We start from the raw sequence: 9,265 nt of genomic DNA, 5'->3' as shown, positions 1-9,265 counted from the left end.
ACAGTCTTTGACTTTTCTAATGCAGACACTTGACTGCAGCATTGACCTGCATCAAGCATTGATAGACGTGCAACTGCAAATAACTAATAGGATTTATTCTGCAGGATCAGTACGGCAAGTTTAATAAAGTGCCAGAGTGGCAGAGACTGGCTGGAAAAGCTGCAAAAGAAGTGGAAAAATTTGCCAAAGAGAAGGTGGATCTAGTCTTGATGCACTGGAGAGATCGAATGGGCATAGCTCAAAAAGAGGTAAAAGGATTTGGAGCTCTTTGCTACAGGCACTTGACTAAGTGTAAAGAGGAACACCTACAAGTCCATGAAATCAGAGGGAGATTTGACAGTAATAGAAGTGCAGGAATGTGAGAAACTCCATGGTCCTGCTTACTTTCAGGAAACTTTGCCTCTTACTACGCTTCATTTTGAGTTAGAAGTGTATTCCATGTAAATGCAGCAATGTAAAGCAGCATATGTATTAAGCTTTACCTTATTCTTGCTTTAGCTGACCTTGTCAAACTGGACTGCAGCTGATGTGCATTTCTTCCAAGATAATTATACAGGAGAATAGGAAATTCCTTGAAATAAGACAAACCAGTTTTTAAGCTGTAGTTGGAAGAAACTAGGTCTTTGCATCCAAAATTCTGTGCTTCATGCTAGTGGTGGTTTAGTTATGGAACCTGCTAGAAGAAGCTTAGTATTACCTTGAATATAGGTATCTCAGTGCTTAAATAGCAGCATAATAGCCTACATAAACCGTGGTTAACATTGAAGTGATAAGTGACTGTTTTCATCTGGTGTTATAAGAGGCAATCACTGCTTGAGTTCTTACTGTTGGTCTCTTCTTCCTCTAATTTTATTGTCATGTTCTGTATGATAAACTCCTTGAATAATGAGGCATTTCCCTTAACTTTCTCTAGTCTTCTGGCTAAGCTTGAGTTTTATGCATTCTGGAAATGAAACAACACTCTTACTTATGCAAGGAAGAATGAAAAAAGCAGCTCAGTGTGGAGTATTGAAAATGCCTGCCTTTGTATTTGATCGGATGTAACAAGCTTTAATCTAGGGAAACCTTAACTTGGTAAAACTTAGCTCAAGGTTTAGTCTGTGGTGCAGAACTCTGACAGGTAATATTTCTGGAGTAATGGTGACCTAGGTTCCAAACAAAGTATTAATGCAGAAATGTAGGCAACAGTGGCGGAAGGGCAAACTGCAGTTTAAACATCTTGTCTGGATACTGAGTTTAAACAGGCAGTTTTCTGTCCGGACTTCTGGGCTGTTCAATTTCACAGTCAACGTATGCAAGTGTAGCTTGGCAAAGGGAGTAGCAAATTTGGTGTTACCACTTGGAATGACTTCAGTGGCTGTGGCTTGTTAAATGTACCTTTTCTTTTTCTTCCAACTTTCCTTCGCAATCAGGACAGAAACAATATGGTGAGTCTGTATCCCTGCCGCTTGTGGGTTATGTTGCTCAGACTTCTGCTTGCATGTGATGCCTCATGTAGAGTATAGCATCGATTTCATGCTTGGTCAAGCTAGGGAACCTTTCAGTGGCCAAGTCAGGATTGTGACTTACTTGGACTTGCTCCAGTTATTGCCTTTCAAGAGCAAAGCATTCCTGGGGGTTTCCCCTTCATCAGCTTTGGACCTGATGAGTGTTTATGATGATGGGCACTAAGCTTTTCTCAGGGGTAACTTGCTTCTGAATTAATGACTCATTAAACAGCTGAAAGCTTCTCTGGCATGATTTAACTTGGTGTAAATAACGCTTGTGGAAGTGTGTTGCTACAACTTGCTAGGAAAGTAGACCTTATTAATGAGGCTTAACTCAGCGTGGCTTTTGAAGGAGTGAAAAAAAAGCCTAGCTTCTTATTTTAAAAGGGAAAAAAGGGCAGTATCTGTTTCCACTGACTTCTTTTGGCTCTTTTGCAGAATATAATTCAAAAGCCAGTGATACTGAGGAAACGACGCCAAAGAATAAAAATAGAAGCAAACTGGGATCTGTTCTATTACAGGTAAGATACAAAGATTGGTATGGTGGTCTCAGATGGGAATTATTAGCTGGCTGTTCTTTTTGTTAAGGTCTTCTGAGTTGCTGTGGCTTGATTCCAATTTCTGCCTGCCTTGAAACTGTGCTTTGTAAATGGAACTTACGAGAAATGAAATCCGAAGGTATACTTAAGGGTTTATGTTGTGTTTAAGAAAGAGGGAGATTTGGAAAGCTTGCCAAATGTCATCAAACTACTTCATTTTTTCCTTTGAATCAAAAGGAGGAATGAGTAACAAACTGCAGGTGTAGATCTGCATTATGCTGCAGGCTAAGCAAAGCAGCACTGAAAATCATTGTAGTGTGTTGGTGCATCACCATCAGCTACTCAAGATGTTTTAACTTGGGTTGGAATAGAAATGAGTTTAAGGCCAGCAAAAAGCAAACACGTGGGTACTGGATTTGGAATAGTGCCACAGGTTGTAAATGCGGCTTGCTTACCTGTGAGTTCTTACAACTCAAAGTTACAAGGGAGGGGCCTCCAGCTGAAGAATATTAATGGTTTTCTTTATCTAGAGGTGTTATATTAAATGGGCTAATAAAGCTTGACTGGCAAACTATGAAAAAGAGCTTGGGGAAATTCTGCAGACTTAGCTGATTAGATGCTTAATGTTTCTAAAAGGCAAATATAGTCCATTCTGCACAAGTGATGTATGAAAGGAAGATTGGCATGCTCCTAAACTTGAGTATTAAATGCTGCTCTCAACCAGTCTCTGGATCCAAAGGCTGTTTTGTAACTGCCACTGCAGAATGTCCACAGACTGTTTGTGACACTCAAGGCATCGACTTCTGTTTTGCTGCTTGAACTACTTTTTTTGTTTAAAACATAAACTTTGGGGGGGGTCTGTGTGTGTCTGCTGCCCTGGGTTGTTGTTCACTTGGAGCCCTTAGTGGCAGATATGTTGAATAGCTTGCGTGCCTCCTGGTCATCAGCTATGTGCAGATAACAAATGAGTGAAAAAGGATGACATACACATGCTTTAGTCTAGGCTGACCAAGGATAGGGCAAGGGGAAATGGCTTTAAACTGACAGAGGGGAGATTTAGATTAGATACAAGGAAGAAACTATGCATTGTGAGGATGCTGGCACAGGATGCCCAGAGAAGCTGTGACTTCCCCATCCCCGGCAGTGTTCAAGGCCAGGTTAGACAGGGCTTGGAGCAGCCTGCTCAAGTGGAAGGTGTCCCTGCCTGTGGCAGGGGGTTGGATCTGGATGAGTCCTTTCTGACCCATCCATCCTATGATTCTGTGACCTCCATGACTATGAAAACATGTAGATGAACAACCGTAACTACTGTGACAGATTAGGGACCACTACTCGGTGCTTTGTAATTAAGGTTCACTGATGCTAATCTGTAGCTTGCCAGCTGAGCCTTGTCTGCCTTTCAGATGGTGTTTTAAGGGGCTTAAACCATGTAACTTCTTTCTTAGATTTCTTCAGGATCATGCTAGGTCAAACTTGATTTGGAACTTCAAAACACGGGAAGAACTGAGAGATACTCTTGAGTCTGAGATGAGAGCATTTAATATTGACAGAGAACTTGGTAGTGCTAATGTTATCTCATGGAACCATCAGGAGTTTGAGGTAAACAAGCGAAAACTGTGTATGTAAAATGTCTACTTTAAATGTCACTTTTCTGTCTCTACATGAGTGAATCTTGTGTTGACAATCCCTTGTGACTGTAAGCTAGAGTTTTGATATAAAGTGTTCTAAGGCCTTGGGGCTGTGAACAGGTACTGTTGTCCAGTGTCACTCTGCAAAACTGAAACCTTTTCAGCCTGACAAATGACACTGTAGAGATGAAACAATGATGAGAACCCTTGATGTATTCTTGCATTAAGAGGAAAAGAGTTGGAGTTCCGTGGTCAAGATTTTTGTTCTTAAATGTGCTCCATCACACTTGTTTTGGGTAGTTTCACAAGTCACCTCCTCCCGATAGTGAGTTCTTTGTCTTGATTTCCATTATGTCTCAGTGATCTTAAGGCTGTTAAATACTGCATTGCCAAGCCATGAATAGGTTATGTGGCTAAAACCATGCTGTGCTGTAAATTGCAAACTGAGGATGCTGTTTTCACATTCTAGGCACAGCAGTACCTAGAGTCAAAATACCCTTTGGGCTTCTGCAAAGCAATTGGTATGGCCCTAATTGCCTTTCTCAAAACAACTTGCAAGATGCTTTTGAGCTAATAAGCACTTCCTGTGTTCTTATGGTGCCACAAAGTTTTAATTAATATGTAATCCTAAAGCAAAGCAAGACCATGCTTGAATTCAACTGCAAGATATTCTTAGATATTCCCAATGCCATCCTGGTCACGGTACAGCTTTATAGTTAAAATTCAAGCAGAGGATTACTAGTAAAGCAAGAGTAAACTGCTTTTGAGGAATTCTCAGTTGACTACTCCGGCAAATCAGAACTGCAACGCATGAGGCTGATGCTTTAGGAGAAAGAATGATTTTGTGTATGCAACTTATCACACAGCTGCAGATCAGTTCTTGATGCAGTAAATAGCTGCGTTTGGGCTGGACTGGTATTTCTTGTACTGGCATTTAGCTTTCCAAGTTTTCTTCAGGTATGGCTCAGGTGCAGGGCTTCTGGGGTCTGCTATCCCAGCTCTGTCTCTCCACTTTAGAGGTGCTAACTGGGGCAGAATCAAAACTAGAGGTCTGAAACTTAGTAATGCAGGCTTCCCACCTGCACTTTGTGCCGCAGTGCGGCTTGTGTGACTGGAATGCACCACTAGCATACCTCCAATTACAGCCCAGTACAGGGCTTTGGGATGGGCTCGGGGAACCCTGAACAACTGCTGCCACATAGACTTGCTTTTATATATTTTAAATGAATACTTCATCAGGCAATGCTAGTATTTGACCTAACTACATAGTGGTGTTAAAGGCTTATCTGTCAGCTGTGGGACCTGTCACTGTGCCAAGGGGAATGGTGGCTTGAGATTGCTCTGGAAGTGTACTTTTTAGTGGGATGTCTTTGTATCACGTGCTGCGTTCAAATCTGTTGTCAACTTTGGCCTCATCATAGTGCCCTGCAAGCTATAGATAAGAAAAAACAAAGTAAAGAGTGGCTTTTGTGGTATGTTGGAGGTACCTGTAAGTGAGCACTTGCCAAATGCTTAAAACCACTGAGCATTGAGGCACATGGTTAAAATTAATATAGTTGCTCTGAAGTTAACAACAGGTTTCACTGTGCAATTTCACTTCAGTGTCTTGTTGTGTATCCTGATGCCTCTAGGCTTTTATTACCCAGCTTAATAGCAAGTAAAACTAGTAATTAAGTCATATTTGTATTTTATATGTGTGGTAACACTGAGTGAAATACCTTGCAGTGGAATAACTACTTATTAAAGCTTGAGTCACTGAGTACATCATGTATTATCCAAGTTCAGCTAATGAAACCAGCTGATATCAGAAACAAGTTACTTAAAGGCTGGAAACAGGGGTTTCAGGAAGATAAGGAACTTAAGCAAAACGAAAGCTTACGGCATGTATTTTGTAGAGGTGTGTTTCTTTAACAGCAAACTCACAGATTTCAGTCTTCCTTAGACTGTAGGAGAGGTTGCTAACCTTGTTGAGCTTATGGAGACAAGCAAGTACAGTATTGTTACGCAACTGAACACTTAATGAAGCAGAAACAATCTTTACTGTTAAATAACTTGTTCTGCATTGCAGGTAAAATACGAGTGCCTTTCTGAGGAAATAAAAATAGGGGATTATTATCTAAGATTGCTGCTGGAAGAAGATGAAACGGAAGAGAGTGGAGCAATCAAAAAATCGTGAGGCATTATTAAAATACTCTCTCATTCCCAGGGTCTCCATTTGTTTCCTTTGCTAAAATCTCATCTCTTCCTTAGATATGAATTCTTCAATGAACTCTACCACCGCTTCTTGCTTACCCCAAAAGTGAATATGAAATGCTTATGTCTGCAAGCATTGGCTATAGTTTATGGAAGATGTCATGAAGAAATAGGACCGTTTTCTGATACCAAGTACATTGTCGGGATGTTAGAAAGGGTAAGAATTACTTAAAATCACTTGATACACTAGTTAACATACAGCTAGTCCAGCATGTGTTCAGATATTTCAGATTGCTGCGAAACTCAAATTTTGGCTTTATAGAAAGTGAAGCATCAACATGAGTATGTCTTTTCCATGCTGTTCCCAAGTGTTCCTAGTATCTTTCCTTGATTTAGTTTCATTAAAAAAATCCCCTGCTGGTCATAGTGGTATTTCAATCTAGTCTCTTTATTACCTGCCTTCTATTGACCTTAACAGGTTTTCAGGCTGTACAGAAACAGTGTGAAGGAACTTTGTGTGGTTATCTCGTGCTTGCTTTTGAAAAACGCAGAAGCAGAAAGCTTTTAAGCAGAGAACTTTGTTCCATATCACATTGTTTTGAAATACTGACTTCAAGAGTAGTAGCAACAGCCCCTGAGCTAATGAAATGTGTCTTAGATGGGCACGTGTGATGGATTAGTTTTTTAGTGGTGACTCCTTCACCTATTAAGTGTCTGAGAACTGATACAGCTTGCAAAACTGCATTTCTATGGGGTCAAGAAGGGATTCTATGCTAACATCAGTGTGGGTTTTAGATATGGCTGTTTCAAGTGAAACAACCAATGCTCTCTTGTTGTTTAGCCTTTAGTCTTGATAGTCTCAGCAGGGATGTAACATCAAAGACCCATTCTGCCTGCTGGCTGAAAGCCTTCTTGTATTTGTGTTAACCAGCTCACTGGGGAATCCAGTGTCCCTTTAGAACAGTAGACTTGGCAGAAAAGTGGGTTCACGTGGCAGACCCAGAGCAGCAAAGGGGACGGAAGGCTTTCCTCCTCAGTGGCAGAAAGCTGGGTTTATTAGCTGTGCACGAAACTGGACACTTGGTACTAGTTTTATGCTGGGCATGAAAAAGGTAAAAGGGTCTTTTCAGGTACAACTGTACTGACTTTTGAAGGTAACTTGTAATACGTGCTACCAAATACTAATTTGTTCTCTTCTGTTGCACTAGTGCACTGACAGGCTTGAGCGGGACAGGTTGATATTGTTTCTCAACAAGCTGATCCTGAATAAGGTGAGGTGGACATGTGTGCTTAACAGTAGCCTGTTGGTCTTTCAGCTGTAGAAAATGGTCTGAACTGGTCTTTCAGTTAACTTGAATAGATACTCAGGTCTTGAGAGTCTTAAAACAGTGTTTGATGCAGCTTTGTGGGGTGTGGTAGATGTTGCTTGCTGCTGAGAAAACTGAGGGAAACGTGTAGATATTGTGGTGATTGTACCATTCTAGCCACTTTAGAGAATGATTTGCCTTTTCTTATGGTCATTTCTTACTTGACTAAAACTGTTCAGTACTTGTAATAACTCTTACCTAGAAAATGCTTCTGTTAACTCACTTCATCCATTAACAGAAAAATGTGAAGGACCTTATGGATTCAAATGGGGTTAGAATCCTTGTAGATCTGCTTACTCTAGCACATCTTCACACAAGCAGAGCAACAGTCCCTCTGCAGGTATGTGGTCTTTGTTTCTTACTACTCATATATTGCTTTGCTAAAAGGTCAATTCTTACAAACAAAACCAACCAACCAAAAAAATCAGTATCCTTTTCAGACTTCCTGATATTTGCACTGAAGCTAACGCTGTTCTTCTAAACTTCAACTTCTAGAGCAATGTGATTGAGGCAGCACCTGATATGAAGAGGGAGAGCGAGAAAGAATGGTACTTTGGCAATGCTGACAAAGAAAGGAGTGGTCCTTACAGCTTTCAAGAGGTACCTGTCAGCTTCAAACTCTCAAATCATTTCCATCCTGGTGATTGAGTGTGTTTAAACAGTGAGAGGTAAAACTCTAAACAACGCTGAACTGTATTCTCATAGCAACTCTTTAAGTAAGGACTAAAGCTACAGAAGAGATTTACATTGTGCTAAGAGCCACAGCCTTTTTGCCTACCCCTCCATGCCCCCTTATGCTGTAATTTAGTCTAACAACTTCTACTTCATGTTTCCTCAGAGTTGTAAATACGTTGGAATTTCATGTTAAGTGTTGTTAGTCTACTGTACAGCAGTGAAAAGCTTGTTTTGAGTGTGAGTTTTTAGGAGCAGCGGTAGCTCTGAATACTGAATCAACTAAATTCATCTCTTACCTTGCAATAGATGCAGGAACTATGGAACAGTGGAAAGCTGACTTCCAAAACACGTTGCTGGGCTCAAGGTATGGATGGCTGGCGACCATTGCAGGTCATCCCTCAGCTGAAGTGGTGCTTGCTTGCCAGCGGCCAGCCTGTATTGAATGAGACTGACCTTGCCACACTTGTACTCAACATGCTCATCACAATGTGTGGATATTTTCCCAGCAGGTAAACGCTAATTCTCAGCAAAAGTGGTTAACTGTCTCTGGCAGATGCATAGTTGTATATATTCTAGCTTAAAGCTTTCCTTGGAAACCAAGAATGAACTGTAGTAAAGAGCCTTTTTATGTAGTAGTAAGTAATTCTGTGAGCAAAAATAGAGTTTGTAAATGAAACAACACTAATATTGTGAAAGGGACTGCAAGAATGAATGCACAAGCTACCCGAGTTTCTAATGCACAGTGGCATAGTCTTACTCTAGCAGGCAGCCTCTTGTTTAACTTAAAGCTGCTTTAATGCATGACATTAAATCACGCTTACTTTAACAACAAGCTTTGGAGTTAACAAAAAAACAACACTGAGTGTGATCTCAGTAGCCTGATACTTGTGGCTTACGTGCCTTTTTCCTTTCAAGAATGAACAACAGGTGTCCTTACTGCTGTGCCACTTTATTTTTCAGGGATCAAGACAATGCTATTATAAGACCTTTGCCTAGAGTGAAGAGGCTGTTGTCAGATAGTACTTGCCTTCCTCACATCACTCAGGTGAGCAGCTCTCCAAAAATGCGTCCGAGTTTAAAATCTGACTTCATCCACCATCTAACCTGTGTGGATACTGTAAGTGGGACAGACACATGAAATGACATGTGTAACATCCTGCAGATCTTTGGACAATACATTGTTTATTTCACTGGGGGGTGTTACACATTTCATGTTGTTTCAGCCAATATCTCATTCATAATATTTCCATCTTGACACACTGAAAAGCAGTCTGGAGAATGTTATGGAGATGACCCTGCTTTGAGCAGGGGGGTTCAACAAGATGACTTTTAGAGGTCCCTTCCAATTTTAAAACATTCTGTGATTAAAACTTGTT

The 9,265-nt window shown here is 40.7% G+C and overlaps 1 protein-coding gene across 4 annotated transcripts in view; it reads left to right on the top strand.

Moving 5' to 3' along the window:
• The window catches only part of DNAJC13 (DnaJ heat shock protein family (Hsp40) member C13), a 55,091-nt gene that overhangs the window by 22,239 nt on the left and 23,587 nt on the right, over positions 1–9,265 (top strand). For 3 of the 4 annotated variants that reach the window (XR_009745340.1, XM_061464546.1, XM_061464547.1), the window contains exons 20-30: positions 105–248; positions 1,413–1,427; positions 1,926–2,008; positions 3,472–3,625; positions 5,723–5,826; positions 5,905–6,064; positions 7,056–7,118; positions 7,453–7,554; positions 7,710–7,814; positions 8,196–8,398; positions 8,850–8,934. Coding sequence is in view for 3 of the 4 variants with exons in the window: in XM_061464546.1 (XP_061320530.1) it covers positions 105–248; positions 1,413–1,427; positions 1,926–2,008; positions 3,472–3,625; positions 5,723–5,826; positions 5,905–6,064; positions 7,056–7,118; positions 7,453–7,554; positions 7,710–7,814; positions 8,196–8,398; positions 8,850–8,934 (1,218 nt within the window). In the remaining variant the exon portion in view is untranslated. The remainder of the gene's footprint in view (positions 1–104; positions 249–1,412; positions 1,428–1,925; positions 2,009–3,471; positions 3,626–5,722; positions 5,827–5,904; positions 6,065–7,055; positions 7,119–7,452; positions 7,555–7,709; positions 7,815–8,195; positions 8,399–8,849; positions 8,935–9,265) is intronic. The other variant, XM_061464548.1, reaches the window with a different exon arrangement.

This window comes from Pezoporus flaviventris, unplaced genomic scaffold (assembly GCF_033815535.1).
Source record: "Pezoporus flaviventris isolate CSIRO_AGI_PZ_B2104156 unplaced genomic scaffold, CSIRO_AGI_Pfla_v1 ptg000037l, whole genome shotgun sequence".
NCBI classification, from domain to species: Eukaryota; Metazoa; Chordata; class Aves; order Psittaciformes; family Psittacidae; genus Pezoporus; species Pezoporus flaviventris.
This window is presented reverse-complemented; position numbering and strand designations above follow the sequence as displayed.